The sequence below is a fragment of the Thunnus albacares genome, chromosome 13 (genome assembly GCF_914725855.1).
Source record: "Thunnus albacares chromosome 13, fThuAlb1.1, whole genome shotgun sequence".
Classification (NCBI taxonomy): Eukaryota; Metazoa; Chordata; class Actinopteri; order Scombriformes; family Scombridae; genus Thunnus; species Thunnus albacares.
Genome location: NC_058118.1, coordinates 7,967,163 through 7,988,966, shown reverse-complemented (window position 1 = coordinate 7,988,966; position 21,804 = coordinate 7,967,163). Strand labels below are relative to the sequence as shown.

Here is a 21,804-nt window from a genome sequence, read left to right as displayed (position 1 = left end):
TGTGTTGAAAGCTGCTGAAAGAATTGCACTTGTGTAACTCTACTGAGAACACTTTCCTTGAGCTCATCTTTATTGTTGTGTTATTCGGTGGTTTGAACTTAACAATGAGTGTGGCAAATTGCAGAGGTATTTTTGAAGGAACAAGAGCAACTAAAGTGTGGCTACAAACACCAGCATTCGAGGTGAAGTCAACATGATTCCTTTCATAAACTGATTCAGCCTCTGAATGTTAAAAAAATCTAATTTCTACCAAGACTTTAAACCTAATGGACTACAGCGAGCCGAGGGGATGGGAGGATTCAAGCCAGTTCAGCTCTGGTTAGAATCTGCTCAGAAAAACACCTCAGGGAACGAAAGGCTGTTTTTCTCATATCTTTGCAGCACAGATTACAGACATGGCAATGAGAGCTGGTGCTTAGGGGAGCTGTGAATTTGTCCATTTGCTGCCATCAGTGACAAAATCTGAGCTGAAGGAAATGTTCAACATCACGGGTTAGAATGACGCAGGCAGAGGCTCTTCACATTTACAGCTAAGAGAGCTACAGGAAAATGTAAATATATATTTAAAAAAGGAGTACTCCACTGAAAATCCATATTTGGAGAATCAAAGCTTAAAAGGAGGCACCGAAAATGTAATGTAAAAATGTAAAATGTACCTTGCTTTAGTAGTTGTAGTCAGACCTCTGCGAGGGATCAAGCAACGGACGTCTAGAAAGAGACAGAACATAAAAAGATACATTGTTAGTGGAGTATTCAAGTTCCTAAAGTAAAACATATTTTATACCTCAATGATCAATTTATCTCTCTGACCATGATGTTCAAATGGATTTTTTGACATTTTGAAAGGAGTGGCATTGGGCGACAGAAATCTTATTAAGCAGTACCTTTTTCATTTGTACCTCAACTCAAGGTTTCCTCCGATATATGTAACTGTCCTCAGTTTTCTAGTATGTGAGGTGTTGCTCCTTTGCTATGACCTCCAAATCTTTCTCCAGAAAGCACAATCATATATTCTATGAAGTCTGCACCAAAGTTATCCAAGTCAATGATGTCATCCATCATTTCACGTCTTCCCCTCTTTCAAATTCCACTTTCTATGCTTTTCTGAATAGATCCAACTTTATTATACAAAGAGCACACGACAACCTCTTTGTAATATTTCTAAGCATGACGTCTTTTTAAATGCTTTCATTTGTTTTAATGGCTCCTCTAAGGAACTGAAGACAATCATATGAGCTAATTTTATGATGCAAGCGTACACATTAATGTTCTAAATTTAATAAATCTAACTTTGAATATTTCAGCTTGTGTTGTTCCTGATTGTGCATAGCTGTATTAATAATTATGCTCCTGTGTGTCTCTCCATCTCTCCCTGTTTCTCTCCTCTCCCTTAGGAGAATATGTAGTGATGACAACATATTTCCATTTGAAAAGGAAAATTGGCTATTTTGTGATTCAAACCTACCTCCCGTGCATCATGACTGTCATACTGTCTCAGGTCTCCTTCTGGCTAAACAGAGAGTCAGTTCCTGCGCGCACTGTATTTGGTGAGTGCCATTTTGTGTTTTTATTCAACTCAAAAAAACAAAGAAATAAAAACATTAAATGATTGATGTCTGATGATTTGATGACCGGCAAAAATGGAGCTTTTAAATTGTAAGAGCAAAAGAAATGTGCAGAGCTGCGTTTGTTCACGTCGTCGGATGATTCAGCAAACAGCAGAACAAGCGGAGGGTTTAAAAAAGGAAAGTTCTAGTTAACATAATGATGTATAAAACATAAGATGGTGCATTTAGGTGCACATGGGCATGAATGAGTCATTTATTTTTTCCAAAGCTTTTTATCACAGTATTGATTTGTGCTTACACCTTTGTAACTGAAAAACACTAATTAACCAAAGATAAGTAGAGGCCAAGCTGGAAAATAAAATTGGAAGTGTGGCAGGTGATGGAGGAGGTGTTGCATCACTCAAAGAGGATATTAAGCTGCTTTCTCAACTATATAACAGCCAGCCTAGTTCGAAGTGTTATTATTCACTCGATAAAACCAGGCACATGCTTTTTAAAAACAGAGATAATGCCACCAAAATCACCATTAAAAAGGGTCAAATCAAACATTTGCAGTTGGTGGGACAAAATAAATCTGTTAAAGAAATGGTTGAAGATCAAATCCTCGCCATCTAGTCTTATAAAACAGTGTCACCATTACACCAAAATTTAATCAAATCCAAGCTTTTATAGGAGCATCTTAGATTTTGCAAACTAAATGTGAAAAGGGTTTTTTTTTAAAGTGTAAGCTGCTGTGCCCTTTTTTAATTTTTTAATATTTGACATTTTCTCTGTTACATATGTGACAATTGACTGTGTTATCCTCCCTGTGTACTGTGATTAATAATAGATTTAATTTGTCCATCCAGCCGGCTCCATTCACATTAAGAACATTTTGTCTGCTTAGATCACCCCACACTCAAAGATGAGATGTGATTCACCCCTCCTCTTCTCCTTTCTGTTTTTGTTGCACTGCATAATCTATGAAAGAACCCCTTAACCCATGTGTATTGATGTTTGTTGAATAATTAGCATTTTGAATTGGGAATGAAGCACACATTTACACACTGTAGCACACGTTGTGCAATGGAGGTTGAATAACATGGACAGCAAGGGGCAGTTTTCATCATTTTGTTCAGGATTCAGGATGCATTCTGAATAACCATGGCTCCTCCACATGGTTCTCCACACATACACACACACACAAGACCATTTTTCCTTGAACAGTCATTTGAAAATTATTTCAGTCACACATGAAATTCCATTTTTAGAGAACAATTTCCTTCACATGAGGAGAGAAGCTATAATCAGTGTCTTTTATCTCAGTGGAATGATTGAAACATTTACTGTGAAGCACACAGTTTCCAGCAGTGGTCACATCTTGTATCATTTGTTCTCACCACCACATAGATCAGCTGTAAGAAGGATCTTTCTACTCAGTTATTAGCTGTTATGTGTTGTAACTAAACTTATACCTGTATTTGACTTGAATATCCACATTGATATTACAAGTGTCTCCATGGCCTCAAGTTATCTGACATTAAAAAGGGAAACTCAGTATCTTTCAATCTAAGTGACTAATGGGAACAGCAATTTTTGAAAATTAGTCCAGTATTGAGTGAGAACGCTTCAGCTGCCCGTCGTGAGCAATAGCACCCTGTCAATGCACGTCTATTAAAGGTGCTTGTTTTTGCTACCGACAGGCTCGGATTGTTATTATAAAAGTGTCAACACTATGAGACGGAGCATACAGAGAAATAAAATGTTTTTCTTCACCTGATAGATAGAGAGTCATGAATTATTATATTGCCATCTCTTATTTGATTTTTAAAAATCCCAGGCATCCTGAACATTAGGTATTAATTGGCACCTAGATTAGATCGTTAATAAATAGGTCTACATTCAATTTTCTTATGTTGTCTAACTTTAATTGATTTTGGTGGCGATACCAGAATTTTAATCTTCCATACACAGTAAATAACTGAGTGGTCACTGAAGCAGTCTGACAACACACCGGCTTTAATATGTCTGTCAGGGAACAAAGACTACTTTCCGTCTGTGTGGGAAAAATACAGTGATTGAAAGAAACATAGCACACAGTTAAAATGTTGGAATATAGTCGAGTTATGTAAAACACAGTGCCTGAAAATGAATCAATCTCTGTCCTTAAAGAAAGTGAATAGTTACCTATCAATCTTATTATGTCACAAATTTTAATTTCTTACCCATGACCCTCTGAAATGAGCTGACCTCGCTGTTCTGCAACACAATATTCATTTTTAGAGCTTACTGTGTATCTATTTTTCAGCAGATGAGATAGGCTTGGAACAGATGAAGTGATTGCTTTGATATGGTTGGATGAGCAGCCATTGTCCGAGCCACATTTCATTCCCAGCAACACTGACTGTAAAGGCCAGGATGTGAAATGATCTGCCAAAGTTTCAAAGTCTATATGCCAAAGGATTAATTTCCAGATTTATTCACTTTAGTAGTTGGAGATCTGTTTTCACTCTTCACACTGGTTGTAATTTAAACCAACCGTGGCACATAATCCTGCACTTGAGATTGCTTGCATCAAATGTGTGAAGGACAATAGTGTGTCTTTGTTTGTGTATTAAGTAAAATAAATATGAACTTTTTTACAACTTGGGTCTTATTGTCATGGTTTTTAATGGACCTGTATTAAACATTTGTCACTGTAGACTTTTGTTCCCTTTAACTCCACTAGAAAAAGCTTTATGAGGGCATCTATTGGAGCCAGGAGAAAAACACAGCCCAAAACACTGATTACAATGGTTCATTGCACTGAGAAGCTAATTCATGTTTGAACTTGCAAGATGAACTTTGCTTTCACTTTACTTTGAGCCCAAAAAAGTCGTTTAGATGGTTGACCTAAACTGTTTGAAAGCTATGTCACTTCCTGTGAGTAAAATGTCACCATAAACAATAACGAAACCTCTTAACTGATCTTTTCATTTTATCCTCAGGGGTCACCACTGTCCTAACCATGACCACCCTGAGCATCAGTGCTAGAAACTCCCTTCCTAAGGTGGCCTATGCCACCGCCATGGACTGGTTCATGGCTGTGTGCTATGCCTTTGTCTTCTCTGCCTTGATTGAGTTTGCCACAGTCAACTACTTCACCAAGCGCAGCTGGGCATGGGATGGGAAAAAAGAGGGCATGGAAATAAGGGTGAGTGTTCCTTATTTGAAACAGTTTAATATCAAGAAATGAATGGATATCACACGCCTGCACTTTCTATTCGTCACAGTGCACCAACATTAACAAACACAAACACGTCTTCCTAAGAAATTAAATGCAACACACGTTTTTTTCCTCATCTCTTCTCCAATTTATTCCATTCCAGATTAATTGTTCCCCATCATCTTTTGCTTTGATAACCTTGGTAAAAATGCTTCAGATCACTCAAAGTCCTCATTTTACACTGGAAGAGCGATGAGAGCAAATTGCACTTTGGAAACACTGATAGAAAGTTCCCTCCTTAAAGCAGCGCGGAGTACTTTATAAAGACTATAAAGCAAGCTTTTATTTATTCATTAACAGCCAAATGGAACAGGGACAGTGGGGCGGAACAGTGAGAGCAGAAACAGAGGTAAACTCCCAGAGACACTGGCCCTGATTTATGACGGTAGCATATGTTCAAGTCTCTCTCTTAAAGTCAGTGTTGGCTCATTCTGCCCGGGAAAGATGGCTTCCTTGCATCCAGTCTGCACACTGAAAAGGCCCAGTGATTAAAAAGGAGTGAGGGTGTGCATGATTTAAAATGAATCCCCTCAGGCTGACATTTTTATTTTTCAGTGTGAAATCTGATAAATCACAGCTTACAGATTGGTCAATAGTCTGGGTTGTTTTGTGTGCTGTTTATACGCACGGAGGACTGTGAGTGAACTTGCATCAGAGTAGGAAAGTAGAAATATATGTGGGTACAGAGCATGGATGTGTTATAAGAGCTGGATACTGGACCAAAAATGGCACCTATTCAGTCCAATAAGAACTGCTCACCTGGCACATACGCCAAAAGAGGTTTGTAGCTCTTAGATTCTCAGTAGTGTTTCTCCCGCTGGCCCCACCCATGAGTTCCCACTCAGTCCACAGACTTAACGTTGTGATGACACAGATTTTTTAAATCACTTTTCTTGGCTCAAGGGATCCATGGATCAAAAATTCATAATAGAAAGAGTCATAATTGACCTTGTTTGCAGTTGGAGGTTTCCTGTCAACAGTTGTTTAGACATCTCTTTTACAGTTGTGGTCTATGGGGAAAATGCTTTTCAGGCTGCAGGGAATTTTTTTGCTGCAATACTGCGAGTGACCACTGGGGAAAAAAATTGGCTGCAAGGCTGAGTGGCGGCGCCCTATCCAGCTCTTGTTATATATCCATGGTACAGAGCATTTTAGCACAAAGTAGTTTTTTGTGCTTGGCTCCATTCAAAGGATTTGTGGTTTTATTTGGAGGGAACTGTCAAATGTGGATGCAGCAGTCTGAACAATTTGCTTTTCTCTCAAGCTGTGATGAAACAACATAAAAAGTCTCATGATAGATTTACCATGATTTCTATGCTGCTTTATAGCTGATCACATCAAATGAAAGAGATCAGAGGCATGAGGTGGTATCAGAGGGGACATAGAGAAGCAATGGGGACAATTAAAGCACTTTGTTTTGTGCTGAATGTATGAAATACCCATGTTTCTCTCCAACTCATTTAGCAGTAGCATACGCTTCAAATTTGTTGAAGCAGCAATGAAAGGAACAAATGGTGATTTTCCAATTTCAGTACACATTAATGACAGAATCAGGTGCTGATAGCCTGCTGAGATTTGAGTGACTTTAACATATGCCCAGATGTTGTTTGAGATCAGTTACCTTAGCAAATGTGCACACGATGTTGAGAAAATGTCAATGAATAGCTTAGAGTAACTGTACAATTTGCAGAACCACATGTGGAGTTTACAAAGTCGCACTGATTACTGACAGCAAGAGAGCAAGAAAGCTGGCAAACACACCGCCATGTATTTCATGCATTTCAGATGTTAGAAACTGAAGTGCAAGACTTTGTTTTATATTAAATTCTTTAAAATCTAATTTTTAAGAGAGATCTGATCAAGAAGACAGCACAAGAACACTGTCATAATAAAGGAAACATATAAATGCTAAGGCTAATTACTGCTAATTGTGCTAATTACAAAGTTTAAAGCTAAAATGGGATGAATGGCCATCTGGGTGTTACACTTGTAAGGCAGCATGGAAATCACGGTTGCTCTGTATTGCCTTCATCCTTGTCATTTCTAGGTAAATGTTGTTGTTACAGTATGTTGCTGCTAGTACACAAAAATGCTGGAATACTTCTATCAGCCACAGACAACATGAAAAGAATCATATTTCTTCTACTGTGACAGAGTGCCACAAATCTATTTTCTGCTACTAATGTACAAACTGTTTGACACAATCAGTACAGCCCTTCCAGTTTTTTATAGCTTGACATTTGCTGCTCTGAGTGATTGGCAGAAATGCATATTGCTGCCACGGAACTTTTCAGTCGGTGCGGATAATTTGCAGCGTTACATTGCAGCAGAGTGGAGGGCTTTTTCTTTTCCTTTTTCTTTTTTTTCCCCCCTTTTGATGCCTCATCTTAATGGCAACAGCCTGGGCTGCGTACTTGGGGGGCTGTGCTGAGCACGCAGTTGTCATGATAGATAAAAAAGAATGGGGTCACAGAGGGAGACATGGAACTCCCATCACACTCCCCACCACAATGAGCTACTAGGCAAAGGGACCACACTACAAGTGCTTTTTTTCCTTTTTAACATATTTACAATAAAAAAAGGACCTACAGGAGGGGAACCTACACAGAAAGGAGAGAAGGTTTAGCTCAGTAAGTCCTTTTGAAAATACCATCCACAGTCATCTGAGGCCAGGATTCAGCCACCACTCTTACTGGAAACAAACAATGACTTAATCGCCCCTAGGCTCCTTCTTTTTTAGGTCTGAAATGGTGAGCTGCAGACGAGTCAATGTGCGCTAATTTACTTTGGTGGTTATGGAGCTTCTCCCTTTTTGTCGCCTAACATTCTGTTTGACAAGCGATCTACCTAATTAGCTCTGCCCTCGCCGGCTGAAGGTGTGCTTATTACAGAAATTAGCCAGTGGGGAGTTGGGTTGGAAGGAAAGCCTGCATATTCTTGGTTCTCCATGACATATGATTGGACACTACTGTGTTAGATATTATGCGCTGGTTTCATTAGCAGATGCGAGGGCAATGGCTCATTGTGCAGTGGGCTTTTCTGCTGGAGCCAATGAATGATCATAGTTTCACATGTATGCCTCATAATCTTGTGTATCCACACCTGCAGCACAAATTACTACTTGTACAGAAATTTTGACACGATAGTTGGTTAGAAAATGGTGGTGACACAGCCTGTCATCATCATTCCTTGCAGTCACATTACAGCAGGGCACAGCAGGACACTGGTACTCCTGGTACTACACTTTACTGAACAACAAGGAAGCTGCTACAGCTAGTTGGTAGCAAAACAAAACTTAAGAAGCGAAGCTACAAATGGGAATTTGGTTCACTGAGGTGGAAAAAACAATCCTGAGCTACCATTCCTTGAGGCACCTTGTTCAAACCTTTTTTCATGAGAATTCTTTTCTCCGCGCCTTTGTTGTTTGAGCTAGAGGTGTCGCTATGCTGCCTCTTGGAAAGCTTCCTCTTACTGCTGCAACTAGGAATAAACTTTGTAAAATAGCAAGATGAAGAGGTAATATCTGACTGACCATCCCTGTTTTTATTGCATATTAGCATCATCCTCACATGATGCAGGGCTTTTATCAGTTCAGTGTTGCAGTATGACAAGTTGATTTTTTCTGGTGGTGAAAAGCAGATACATGTTTGATGTGCCGTTTTAGGAATCGATGCTGTCTGAGAGAGACAAATGAGAAACAAAAAAATAAGCACAGGAACAAGTAAAAGAGAAGTAGAAGTGTTTGAAGGAACCAGTGTTTGCTTTAATTTGGGATTACAAAGTGTGTTTAACTAACACTCGCTGACAAGTAACCTATAACACAACCTGCCGTGATGAGATCACACTCCACCACTACAACTACCAGATTTCCCAAAAATGTGGTAGCGCAAACACAAAAAACACCCTCACACACAGGGACACAAACAGGGACAGAGTGGCTCCCTAAACGTTGTCCACACGCTCATACACCCACATGCTCACATACTTGAGGCTATTAAATATGCCAACACCTCATCTCCAATCTTAGACAGGGACAGACTGTCACAAGGTTCGGTTACACGCACACATGCACACACTGAGCTCCAAACAGCAGGACACAGCGAGGTTCATTTACCCCCAGGATATTTAATCACACTCATAAAGAAATTCTGATGCAACAATTTGCAGAAGTTACAAAGACAAGGTCAATAGATGCATTGTATTCAGGGGTATTTGTGCCTGCAGCTAGCCAAATGACTTTGAATAGCGTGCAAAAATCTTTGGCCGGGAGTAAATTATGTGCTGTGTCACATTAGGTTTATAAAAAAACATGCACACAGCCCAATGACACATGCAGTTTCCCCAATAATTAGACCATATGAATTACTGCAGAGAACAGCCCAGCTAAGTAGCAACAGAAAATTACTTTGTGTTGCTCGTTTGTCAGGTTTCTGGGCACAGAACATCACTAATGCCAGGGACCGAAGACTTTAGATGGTTACGATTAAGGTCATATGACACATTATTGTAGTGCAGTTCACTTTTCCTGCTGAGTAAGCTACTGCTGTGACAGGGAAGGCCTCGATGTGGAGGAATCAATGTCCTGGGAAAGTATTTGGCTATCCAGGGGGTATTGGTGCGACTCTGTCTCCCTGTGCTAATTGACTTAAGATGGACCTCTTCAGGCACCGACTTGCCATTTCTCTGTTAAATGCAATCAACTGTCTGCAAGTTTTGTTGGCTCGCTGTTCTTGCAGAGGAGCTTGAAGGATCATCCTTGCGTAGGAAACACTGACAATGTTTCCTCCTCAGTCCTGCAGTCTCCATCACTGTGGACAGCTTGTCTGAAGCTTAACAACAACTTGACATCATTGTGACACCTGCTGTTAATATTATTCCAATGTGTCACATGTGACATTGAAGAGTGGTCTCCCTGTGAGTTTTATGCATAATGACACGCTGAGCAAACATACAGTACATCCCTTGCCACATCTAAAATCATTTTTCTGCCTCCATTTGTGAGTGTATGTGAATGTTAAAGGATGAAGACCAAACAAAACATTTGGTGATGAGCTGCGTGCGAAAAGAGATCCACCATGAAGCGTTTTGGAGGGGAAAGAGGGGACATTAGTTATGCTAATTAAAAAGATGGAGTGAAGGGGAAAGGAAGGGAAATTAAATAAAGCTGAAAAAAGTAGAGCAAAAATTAAAGCCGGGCTCAAGACAAAAGTGAAATCAGGGAGCACTGAAAGAAAAACACTATTACATTACACACAAACACAGCTTAGTTTTGCTGCAGATCTTAAAGTGGCCACAATGGGGATGAATGGTGTGAAGAAAATGACCCCAGTACGGGTTCAGACACTGCATGCCACACAGGAAACTGAAACTCTGCCTGGTGATCAATCTTGGTGCCCTACTTGTTCTCTCACATGTACCGTTTGCAGGGCATGGCACTCTTTTAGGCTGACAGGATCCTCAGGTGATGCAAGTTAAGCTACCAGAGTGTACCAATTTAGCAAATAAAACTCTGTCTCCCTCTGCGATTTCAATATGAAAGACAGTAATGATTTCTCTCGTAGAAGGAAGAAGACAGCTTCTCCAGCCAGCTTTATCACATCCAGCCTTTGTCTTGTTTGTTTTATCGTGAGCTGTTTGCCTGAAGAGCCTTGGCTGCTCTCATTGATACAGTTTGTCAGACATGTCTGCAGGCACCGTTATTTTGCTTTGTTTCTAATCCTGCTCTGTGCTGCTACTGCTACTGCTAGCAGTATCAGACGCCAGTCCAGCCTGGTCCTGCAAATGATGAAAATAAAATTGTTACTATTTCCACACTTTTAATTTTACCAGCCTGATAACTCAGTCATGAATTTTTATCATGACCTTTTTTTTTTTCTGCAATCCAGATTTGTATGGTGTAGATTTGAATTGACAGTAGTGTAAAATGTTCAAAAGTACTTCCAGCTAGATACTGATGAATAGAGTATGTAAGTTGGGTAATTTTAATATAATTGGTAAACTTTTTTTCTTTTCTACTTTTCTTTTCAGGAACCGTTTCAGGCTAACATGGCCAGGATTAACGATATGGTTAGGCTTTTGTTTTGTTCTTGTGTGTGTCGTGTCTCGTGGTGTTGCTTCTATTTCCTCTTTATGAGTTCAAATGGAAGTATTGTTGAGTCTGGTGCTTCGCTCCTGACAACCTTTACTTTACTGCCTTCTTCCTTTTCAGAGAAGAGAATCGGCGACTCTGTCCAAAAAGGCAAACAACACCTTCAACATTGTTGGAACCACCTACGCCATCAACGTAGCTAAGGACCAAGGTTTAACGACCATTTCCAAGAGTGCCACCGGAGCGTCGGCCAAACACCCCTATCTCCATAAAATGGATGACCCGTACACGGAGGCCAAGAAGTCCTACAATCGTGTCAGCAAAGTGGACAAGATATCACGCATCATTTTCCCAGTTCTTTTCTTCATCTTCAACCTAGGCTACTGGGCCACATATGTCAACAGAAAGCCCGCTATCATGAAGGCAAACAACCTAAACTGAATTTGACCAAATGCTAGGCTTGATCTGGTTTGGTTTGGAGGGTAGACAGGTTTGCAGGAGGCCAAGTCCATAACATCTTATTGTGTGTGTATGTGTGTGCGCGCGTGTTTCGTGTGTCTGTTTTTTCTTAAGAGTTTGATATTTTGCACGTCTGTATAGATGGAAGGCAAATTTTAACACAGTAGATTCACAGTGGACCTTGGAGGGAGCACATTCTCACATTAGACTGTGTTTCATTTCTTTTCTCCCCTCCATAGGGCTGAACAATTGATCGAAATTTTATCGAAATCGCAATATCGCCTACTGAAATTTTCAAATCGCAGGTGGTGCAAGATTTGTTAAAGGCAAAATGTGTCAAAATACCATTTTAAATTAAATATTGTGCTGCAGAGACGTCCTGACCTACATATTATATTCTACAGACTCAAGAAAACATCTTTGTTGCGTACAGATCCCCGCAAAAACAACACCATAATCATTTTAATATGTTTTTCAATGAAAATGAGAATGATGGTGTAAAAATTATCTTTCCCTGTAATATCGCGAATCATATCACAGTATCAGTCAAAATAATTGCAATTAGATATTTTTTCAAAATCGTTCAGCCCTACCCCTCCACACTTAGCTCTGGCCCTGTTCCCTGTTGTGAGTAACCAAGTGCTCCTTTGCTGTATCTTGATTGCTTGCCGTTTGTAGAATAGTCAAACTGTGTTTTCATTTTGTTTTGAAATGTTTGCGCTTTGCTTATGATAAGTTAGGGCAAGCATGCGTTCGAAATTTCATTGTAGCTCATTACCAATGATAAGGTTTTGACATGTCCATCGAGTTAACAACATGCATGCACGCACGCACACAGAGACACACCGTGATGCATCAGAAAACGCCAGCGGAGCCATTCGTCGCTCGCTTTACTGTGCTCCGTTAGCCGGGGGCAGCCTGTATAGTTCCATAGGAAAATCATTAATAATCGTCAGTGTCTGGCCTTCAGCTCAGACCCGATGCAGTATCATCTGGAATTGCTTTCGCGTCCCATGGGGCTGCCTGTACATTATCTAGTCCAGTGGCTCTTATTGTTTTAACTGGCTGAGGATGTTCAATGACAGAGAAGCTATGTGCCTTGGTGTATACACACATCGTAAATAAAAAGGCTCTGACACGCTCACACTCACATCCACAGCACACATATGCACGCAATGTCTGTGTATATAGATTACAGCACATACTGGTGTCCACGGGCTCCGTACACTGCAGTATGTGGCTGTGCCCCACCCACCCACGGCCTATGGGCATGGGCACCGAGTGTAAAATTGCCCATTAGTGTGGAAGGTTAACAGACCTCTGCCTGTGAAAAGATGAAGCAAAGAGATTAAAGGATCCAGCGTAGTACACAACAATTATCGTGTGCATTTATGCTTTGGCTCGTGGTGCTGCGTCTCCATGAGCAGAGCAGTCATAACAAACTACCACCATTACCTCAGACTGAAGTCAAATTCTCAATTGCAGTTTATCATAACTTTTCCATGGAAATGCATTCAAATACACTAGACCCTCGTCCTTTCTTTATGTATGTATATTGTGGGCAGGCACTCTGGTGCCTTTATTTCTTTGTTTTTTCTGCATCAGTAACTGTAGCTGTTATGGGCTCTGTTATGATTTTTCTGCATTTCTGCCATGAGCTAGATTTTAATTCATGTTGTACTTTTGCCATTTTATACTTGATTGTGTAAAGTATATTGGTGTTGATTTGATTGTCTACATATGCAGTACTGTTTTTGTGTTTTGTAGTAGGCAACAAAAGCCAACACATTTCAACACTGGAGACTGTATTAAGCAGCATAATGCTGTAATTTCTGTAAAAAAAATTTTTGATGATTTATTGATATCTCCAACAATAAAATAAACCAAACGTAATTGTTGTGATCACACTGAAGAGCAAACTAATAGTCAAACTAACTGGATATTTTTCAACAAGTGATTGTTTCAAAGTTTCAAATCAAATTTGTCTCCAGCTGTGTGAACTGTCTCCAACGTTTGTTTTCCGTTTTAGTGACATCTGTGTTTCTGTTATGTGTTGAATTTTGTACATGTTGGTACAAATGTTATATGATTCTAGAGCAATTTCTGTTGCTTTTTATTTTTTTCTTTGCACCGGTTGCACTCTGGATATTTCATTGCATCATCTTAATTACAGACTCTTTGACGACCACTGTACTTAAGACCCCAACATGCAGTCATCTCTTTAAACTGTATCTTCAGTGGTAAGCATAGGAGAATGAGTAAACTGTGTTGTGGCCTCTCTAAAAAAGGTGTGTAAATGTCACAAACCATGTACAATGTATCAGTCATTAGTTAATGCATGACAATCTGTACACGTGTACAGACAATGGTATTTGTCACACTGAAATAGGGCTTAGTATCAATGTTTGTGTGATTCATCCCAGTTACTCATCAATTAGCCTACCTACTCGTAATCTCAGCAACATCTACATAAACAAACTCCCATTATTTGTGCATATGTATGTGATGCTAACAATTGAAGGTTGCCACAGAGTTCTGAAAGTGTTTTAACCCTCATTTGGCAGCATGCAGATTTTAAGTTTAAGTCAATGTACACACGTTGACATACAAACAATCTTTGATTTGGTCACCACCTTGGAAAAGATATTCAGGTCACATTTCAAACTAGTAATTACAGGTTCCACTTAAATATAGCACAATGAAGGATAATTCATCTGTTTTGTAGATCACTATCTTGAAATAACTGAAAAAAAACTAATTGCTCAGATATTTACTATTATTTTTTTAAGATTAAATGTTGTGGCAGGTGGCATCAGTCTCACAAACTCCACTATTGCAGTGGTTTTAAATTATTGGACGCTGACTAAAACGTTTAACTATACATACAATCAAAACAAGTGTCAAAAGTGGACCTTAGAGGATATATTGTTATGTGCAACACAAATGGACCAGCATGAACATTTCCTGGTGAACCATTGTCATATTCAAACAATACACACATTATAAACTCGAACACAGAACTGACAGACTTGGTGAATCATGAAACTATAAACAGTAGATTTGTGAGGAACTCGTGCAATTTTTACAGTCATATTAAATTCATAATTACAAACCAGGTGAAGGTGTCATTGTTTAATAGCAATTTTTAATACTTCCACATATTTCTCAACACCATGAGGGAATAAAAAAAATCATACTGCCGACACATTATATCCTTTTGAATCAAACGTATTTCATGAACTGATGCATTGTTCTGACTACTGTTACTGTGAGACACTGGGTCTCTTTTTCAGATTCGATATCTGTCATTTTGTCTTGAATTGATTCATGATATACATCTGCTCAGAGTGTTTAAAGCCTGCTGCTAATTCAGGATGCGATGAGACAGAGTGCTAATGTTTATTTATGATTCTTAGCTATGTGATCGAGATACTGTAAGTAAGTAGTTCAAGTGGCAGCCGCTGAATATTCAAACTGCACTTGTGAAATAACTTGCCTCAAAGACAGCCATCCTCTGAGTGACACAACCATCTCAGTCATGAATATTACCAATATGCCCACTCGTCTTTAGTCGATGTGACTGGTAGCTTGTATAATGCTGTAACCAAAGATACATTCATATGGCAATTTCAGATGTTTAGAGCCGTTCCATAGTGAAAAAGAATCCAATTTAATCCCATTAACATTGTGAACTGATTTTAATGAGTAATACATCAATACTCATTACTTATTCATAATATAAATTATACATCTTAACATGTCAAATTAGCCATATTAGGATAGCAAATGTGCCCCATAGAAGTTACATTAACAAAATGGTTCACCAGGAGATTTGTTGAGAGTTTGTTCTATTCCTATTGTATTTGTGATGTGACTGTGAATGTTCACTCTACTGTATGTTAACACTTAAGTCTGTGTATCAGATGACCACTTTGACCCATTTTCTCATTGGTCCGAGTTGTTTAAATTCGTTTTCCATTTTTTTTGCTGAGCCCGATATGCAGGATTAGCTTTTTCATGCACATATATCTTGTCTGTCAGTTAGTAGTAAAAAAAGGGAAAAACACTTTCAGAGCCACATAACCAGAACCTCTGCAGTCTGCAGCTGAACTACAGTAGAATCTCTGTCATCCAAACTGCTCACTGACTGATAAATGAACGGACCTAAATATGCAGTAGTGCAAAAAGGACTCAATACAACCATGTGATTAATTGAGGTTTTTTTTCCAAAGGGTGCATTAGATTAATTAAAAAATGTAATGAAACAGTATTTTGAAGAAAAGGCATGTGCAATTGGTATATAAAGGAGAAGAGTTTGTGGTAATTCAGGAATCAAATTTTGAGGGGTTTTGATCAACAGGACTCTACTGTATTGTTGCCATTTATGTTTGGTTATGGGCGTATTATTCATGTGGTAAATCTTTTTCTCACAGGGCCAGAGTTAACTTCAGCAGAAACATGTCATCCTATAAAATACAGTATATTAAGAGTATATTACTATATGAATATATTTATGCTATTCAGTACAGCATTAAATATTATATGTTTTATAAAACATAACCTCTACAGCATTGATGCAAATCTCTTGATGGGTAGAAAGCCGTAGAAAAATAGATAAACTGAACAAATTATTAAACTAAGTGGCAACAACTCTAATTGCTCAGAATAGTGTTATTAAGTTGTGAATTTGTAGATATTGTGAAATCAATTCCAATAGTTTTTGTGAATATTGATATGTCACGTCATTTATTTTTTACATCGGATAAGTACCGCTGTCTTACATTGAGCTCTGTAACACTACGTGTTATAGTATTTTAAAGACGTACAGTAGAGATAATATTCATCAAAGCTACTTACAAGATCAATACCTTGTGTGCACTTTTCAAACCTAACTGTGAATTAGCAGCTGTTTGCAAGCAGAGTTGTACACACTGTGTTCTCTCTCCAGCAATTTCACTGCATGTCCCTACGCATTGAGAGATCAAAGACTTCCTCCACAAAGACAGCTCCGGGAACATAGTGGACTTTTGTGTTGTTGTTGGGAAGTTACTCTCTATATGCTCAGTGACTGGACTCTGTATGTTGCCCTCTCTCGTTCATGTGCTTACTGTATGAGATGTAGCAAATGGAAATGGGAATTAAAGAGGACGTTGTATTTTGTCTTGGAGTTACAAGGCCCTTCTTGGTCACATTCAAGCCTCAAGGTGCATATTTACAACACGGTGGACTCATCCGACATTCCTTTAGAGGCTCATTTGAAAAAGAATTTCTGTCTTTGTGGTTTTCATCATTGTCTGGGCTGTGCATGCGAGTCATTTTGTTTGTATTGTTAACACTGTGATTTATTAGGAAAAAAATCAAGCAGTACAGTGTGAAACCATCCTACAGTGAACAAAACACAAAGCACAGCCACTTGAAACGGCTCGTAATATTTCTGTAAAATCTTGCATGATGAATATGCAACTCACAATATTTAGGACTATTGTGCATTACACACAAAACAGGTTAAATAGCCAGACATATTTTCATAAGCTCACTATTCAGATATCTAACGCTGCGCCTCGGTATTCATAATGTTCTTCCTATGAAAACTGCTGGAGGTTACACTGTATAAAGACATTTTGCTTCTGCAGAGCCTAGCATAGAAACATGCTTTCAGGCTCCACTGGTGAACTTTGGCCAGAAGGTGCTGCAACAATTCACCCACAATTCAACCTACAAATCCTCAAAGCCAATGTTTTCTATCTATCTAAAGCTGAGATCTCCAAACCATAATGGAACAGACAAAAAGAGATCCAAGAATCATAAAAAACTAAAATTCTCCTAAAGTCTGTGCAGAGCAGCACTGAGTATTTTGAACAAACAAGGCTGTGCTGCTAACTGCAAACTTTGAAGGTTACTGTTGCCGTCTGGCTCCGGTCCAATCCTGACTGCCCTGTAGGTGCCTTCAACTGCACAGGAACGTTATTATGTTTAAAGCTAAAATGCCTCATTTTTCCTCAGCACGCCGGGGAAAATTGGCTCTCTAAAGCTCCCCACATGGACATATAAGGTTGTTTGCTTGCTATGATAAATGAAACAATCCATTACACATTTAGTGGCCATTGTTCATACCAGCTCTAGGACCATATAGTGCTTTGTGTTTGTGTGCTGCACCACTGTTGTGCTCATGCTCCCTGAGCTCAAACAGAAAAAAAAACAAAAAAAAAAAAAACCACATTTGAGAATTTTATCATAGTAAGATGAAAGACCTGTACGCATTTATATTTAATCAAGGTAAAAGCTGTCTTCTACTGGGGTAACAGCTCTATTTATTCAGAGACAGTGTAACATGCAAGACAGAGTGAGAATACTGACACAAATCTTAAATACAAATAACTGAATTATTTTTCTGGTGGTATATGATGGTTATTTAGACATATTCAAAACACAAAGCAATTCCAAAAAGATACACATCACTTGAAGTACGAATTATATGAGAGGTAGTGTCATAAAAAATGATGAAAGTTATCCACATATAGTCTGTGTACAGTCAAAGAAACTGGGTGAAACACCTGGATATAATACCCAAAAATATGCTTTCTCCACATAGGCAGCAACCTGACGCACAAGACGCCTGCTTTCATTTTTAAAATATGCCAAGTTAACAGTTGTGTAAGTCATACATGCATGAAAAAAGTGCAATGCAATTGTTTAAGTGTGTAATTTGTACTAACCGTACAAACTAACTGTACAGACGGCCTCAGTGATGACAGTAAGTCAATGGAAGCTAACACTGTTCATGCAAATAGGGCTAACGTGCTTCTCTCTGTGACCTGAAGTAAGCTGTGTGAAGAAACTGAATTCAAAGTGTTAACACTGGCCCTCTCCTTGATGTGAAAACAGGATGTTGCAGGAATGGAAGAAGTTGCTTTCTGATCTCCGCTGACTTTGTTCTTATGAGGGTGATGCAGGGCAATCCTGTCAGACAAAAAGATGTTTCCCCCTTTGTTTTAACCTTTGTTAACTGTCATTTTAAAAAAGAAGTGTCCACATTTCTATTACTGAGGTTTATTTGTGGGGCTACTGATAAATTGTTTCCATCCTTTTGTCCAGGAATTGCTGTTCTTTACAGTGAATAAAGATAAAGTGCTTTCATGTGTCTGTTAGTGTGACTGAGTGTTTGGTAAAATGCACTGCTGATTTCAGTTAATGAAAAACATCACAGAGAATACTGCGGGCCAGAGACACGTCCAGTAATAGTCTGGTCCACCAAAAGCTTCTCAGGGGAGTCTTCAATCTCAAAGACATGCAGTTGTGCACAGGGAATAACACCATTACGCTGCAGCTAGCTAGGGGGCACTTGAGATGTAGTTCAAAAGGTGCAGACACACTTCTTAACGTTTCAGTCAGCCAATTCACATGGAACGGATTCATATGAATGCAGAATGTACAAGTTTCCCGTGTAGGCCCTGGCCTTATCATTCCCTGTACCAAGTTCAGCACAGCAGAAATAGCAGAATGACAATAAACTCTACCACTCCAAAATCACATTATACAACCTGATGCCACATTATGTAAGGAGCTGACATCTGGCCGCCGCTGCCTAACAAAGCACCTCCACACATTGCAGGGAAAAAGCTTTCTATTCAACTGAAATGGAAATATCTAAACCCAGATGTCCACCTGATATGCAGCAACAGGCAAAGGCATGTCATCTATGCAGCTAGTAATTATTACAGATCCCTCCAGATATGTTTTAAGATATATAAAGATACTCTGCTTTGAATAGTAATTAATATGTTTTTCCACAAAATAAGCCTAACTACCTTGTTAAAATCCTTAAAATTAAATCTACTCCTCCTTCGTATTTATGGGAAAATCCACAATCTATGAATATGCAAGTCCGTTCTCGGTGTGTGTGCACTGGAGGCTTCAAGTTTCCACACCACTCTTGTGCAAGTTGCGTACTGGACCGGGATTGGCTCCAGACTAGTTGTCCCACAAATCATGCTCATAGGTACACATGTTAAACTGAAATTTAAGGTAAGCATAGAGAAGTCTTCCCACAGCAGATGAATGAATACTTTATAGTGTAAGACTTTACACATACACGATCATGTCAAACGTTTGGACACACTTTCTCATTCAAGGCAATGGGAAAGTGTGTCCAAACTTTGGACTGGTACTGTACATCATTCTGCACAGTGAAGCTCAAACATCACAATGAAGTAACTAGAGATGCACCGATACTGATATCAGATATAGGTCTGATACTGGCTCAAACAGCTGAATCTGGTATTGATGATAATGGGCCGATCTGATATCAGATACCATTATTTTGATAAATAACAATTCAGTACATTTATATCTGTGTATTTATTTGTTACATGTTGTTTTACAGAGTTAGGAAAGCAATGTTTAAGTCAAGCCTGATGTTGCCTGATGATCATAAGCAAAGTAAACTCACTTTTGAGTGGAGGGGGACACTATTAACTCCGAAAAATTCATGGCTTGAAGCAGACAATCTCTACTTATGTAATGTTACGCTGTGTTGTTAAGCAGCAGATGACCCTACGTACAGTACATTATATATGAGTTTAATTAAACCAGCTGAAATGTTTCTCTAATGCTGAGATAAGTATTACAGAGAAGAGAGGTCATAGTCTGTTTTTTTCTTTCTGAATTACTTTACATTACCACGCTATACGTTTTGCATTCCTTGTAATTTACCAGCCCCTATATCCATAGGACAGGTTAATGTGTTGGTCAGCCCTTCAGTGTTATAATACAATGCCAATTTGGGATCTGCTCTGCAGATTCTACAGAAGAGAAAGATTATGGGCACTTCACATCATGTATTTATTGCTGGTTCCTTTCATAAGGTCCGAAAATATACAGCCACTGAATGTGACCACAGCTGTAACTGGCTATATATGTGGCAGTGAGGTGAGCTATGGTTGAAGCTGTGGCTCGACCTGTGACTGTGGATATGAGGGCTAGGGTAACAGATGTAACTGTGGCTGTTTACATTGCTATTGCTATGGATATGGCCGCGGTGTAGCGCAACTGTTCTTCACAGGTCCCATGACATTAGCTGAAAAAGCATCATAAAGCCAGATGTGAACCAGGTTATGAACCCTGTATTTCAGATATGACAGATGTGTTGCCAATATACACCACAGGAGTTCAGGAATAGCTTCACTACAAGCACAGCCATGTCAATTCACTACACACACTCACACAATCCCTGCAAGTAATTAGTGTTACACCTATTAATGTCACAGCCATGGTAACCATAACAACCAGAGCCACAGCCATACAACTTTGGCTATTATGTGACAGTGACAAAGCTATTGCCATCCTCTGTCCTCCGTCAGCTAAAGTACGTAAGTCTGTGGAGAAAATGTGAATGTGCCACATACCTTGTGTGTCACAAAAACCTTTAGTTTCCTATAAAGCCAATATTACAGGAAAATAACTATGTGAGGGAAGTGCAAGACAACAGTCACATTTACACACCCAAAGCAAACAGGTTTACAATATTACTCTCTATTAGAGAGCCCAAAACAACAACAACAAGCGGAGAAGAAAGATGTCATAATTCAGCTCATAACACTTTTGAGTCATGTTGAAGTAAAAAATTACTCACTCAACTCACTACAAAAGAAAAAAAACACTACAAGAAATTAATTCACACTTAAAACCAAGAAAAATACTGCACTAGGGTAGATTCAGGTAGATGATAGCAGCATAAAGAGCACAAATTAGGAGCTTGCAGAAGCCAAGAAAGCAAAACCACAAGCAACTCTCTGGTAAACAGCCAAAACCCAGCAGCTTTGGCAGCCATTTTACCAAACATATACACAGAGCAGTGAACAGAGAAAATACAGGACTCATGATAGCACAAGCACCAAATACAAACTCACCTAGCGTTGAAATGAAGTAGTTATCCTCTGCATCTCACCAAGACTGAAATTTTTGAGTCATAAACTTAACTTCCAGCTTAAAGTTTATGTTTGTGAATCTCTGAATGGCAGCAACACCAGCCAGTCATGGTTACTCCTTCACAAAGCCGTCCTGAAGACACGTCTGTTACAGGTGAGCTAGCAGCAGGTGTTTAGCATGTTTGCTAATTAGCGAGCAAAATGGGGGGCGGGTATTAAAACGTTAAATAGACCGCGTTTTTTCAAAGGGTGCTTTAGATAAATGTCACAGCAAGCACGGTGGTGTAGCAGCTCAGTTGTCCCCTTGACCTAGCATGAAGGGTTCCTGCCATATAACAGGCCTTTTTCACATTTTGACTTGTCATACTAGGAAAAAGCACAGGTGTTACTAATAACATTAATAATGCCTCTGTTTCATTCAAGTGTCCCAGTATGCCATCATTAACCATCACCAGAAGTGGAAAGTAACCAAGTACATTTACACAAGTACTGTACTTAAGTACAATTTTGAGGTACTTG

The 21,804-nt window shown here is 39.1% G+C and overlaps 2 protein-coding genes and 1 long non-coding RNA gene across 6 annotated transcripts in view; 2 read left to right on the top strand and 1 right to left on the bottom strand.

Annotated features, from left to right (window-relative positions):
* The window catches only part of gabra3 (gamma-aminobutyric acid type A receptor subunit alpha3), a 97,815-nt gene extending 81,296 nt beyond the window's left edge, over window positions 1–16,519 (top strand). The window contains exons 8-11 of the mRNA XM_044371571.1: window positions 1,395–1,547; window positions 4,535–4,740; window positions 10,840–10,878; window positions 11,021–16,519. Of these exons, the coding sequence (XP_044227506.1) occupies window positions 1,395–1,547; window positions 4,535–4,740; window positions 10,840–10,878; window positions 11,021–11,341 (719 nt within the window). The 3' untranslated portion in view covers window positions 11,342–16,519. The remainder of the gene's footprint in view (window positions 1–1,394; window positions 1,548–4,534; window positions 4,741–10,839; window positions 10,879–11,020) is intronic.
* LOC122996047 overlaps window positions 1–21,351 on the bottom strand; it is a 66,947-nt gene extending 45,596 nt beyond the window's left edge. For all 4 annotated transcript variants that reach the window (XR_006406921.1, XR_006406919.1, XR_006406922.1 and 1 more), the window contains exons 1-2: window positions 21,268–21,351; window positions 657–708 (exon numbers count right to left, since the gene is read on the bottom strand). This is a non-coding gene — a long non-coding RNA (uncharacterized LOC122996047). The remainder of the gene's footprint in view (window positions 1–656; window positions 709–21,267) is intronic.
* The window catches only part of LOC122996045 (transmembrane protein 164), a 28,807-nt gene continuing 28,353 nt past the window's right edge, over window positions 21,351–21,804 (top strand). The window contains exon 1 of the mRNA XM_044371570.1: window positions 21,351–21,439. The gene's annotated coding sequence lies outside the window, so the exon portion shown is untranslated. The remainder of the gene's footprint in view (window positions 21,440–21,804) is intronic.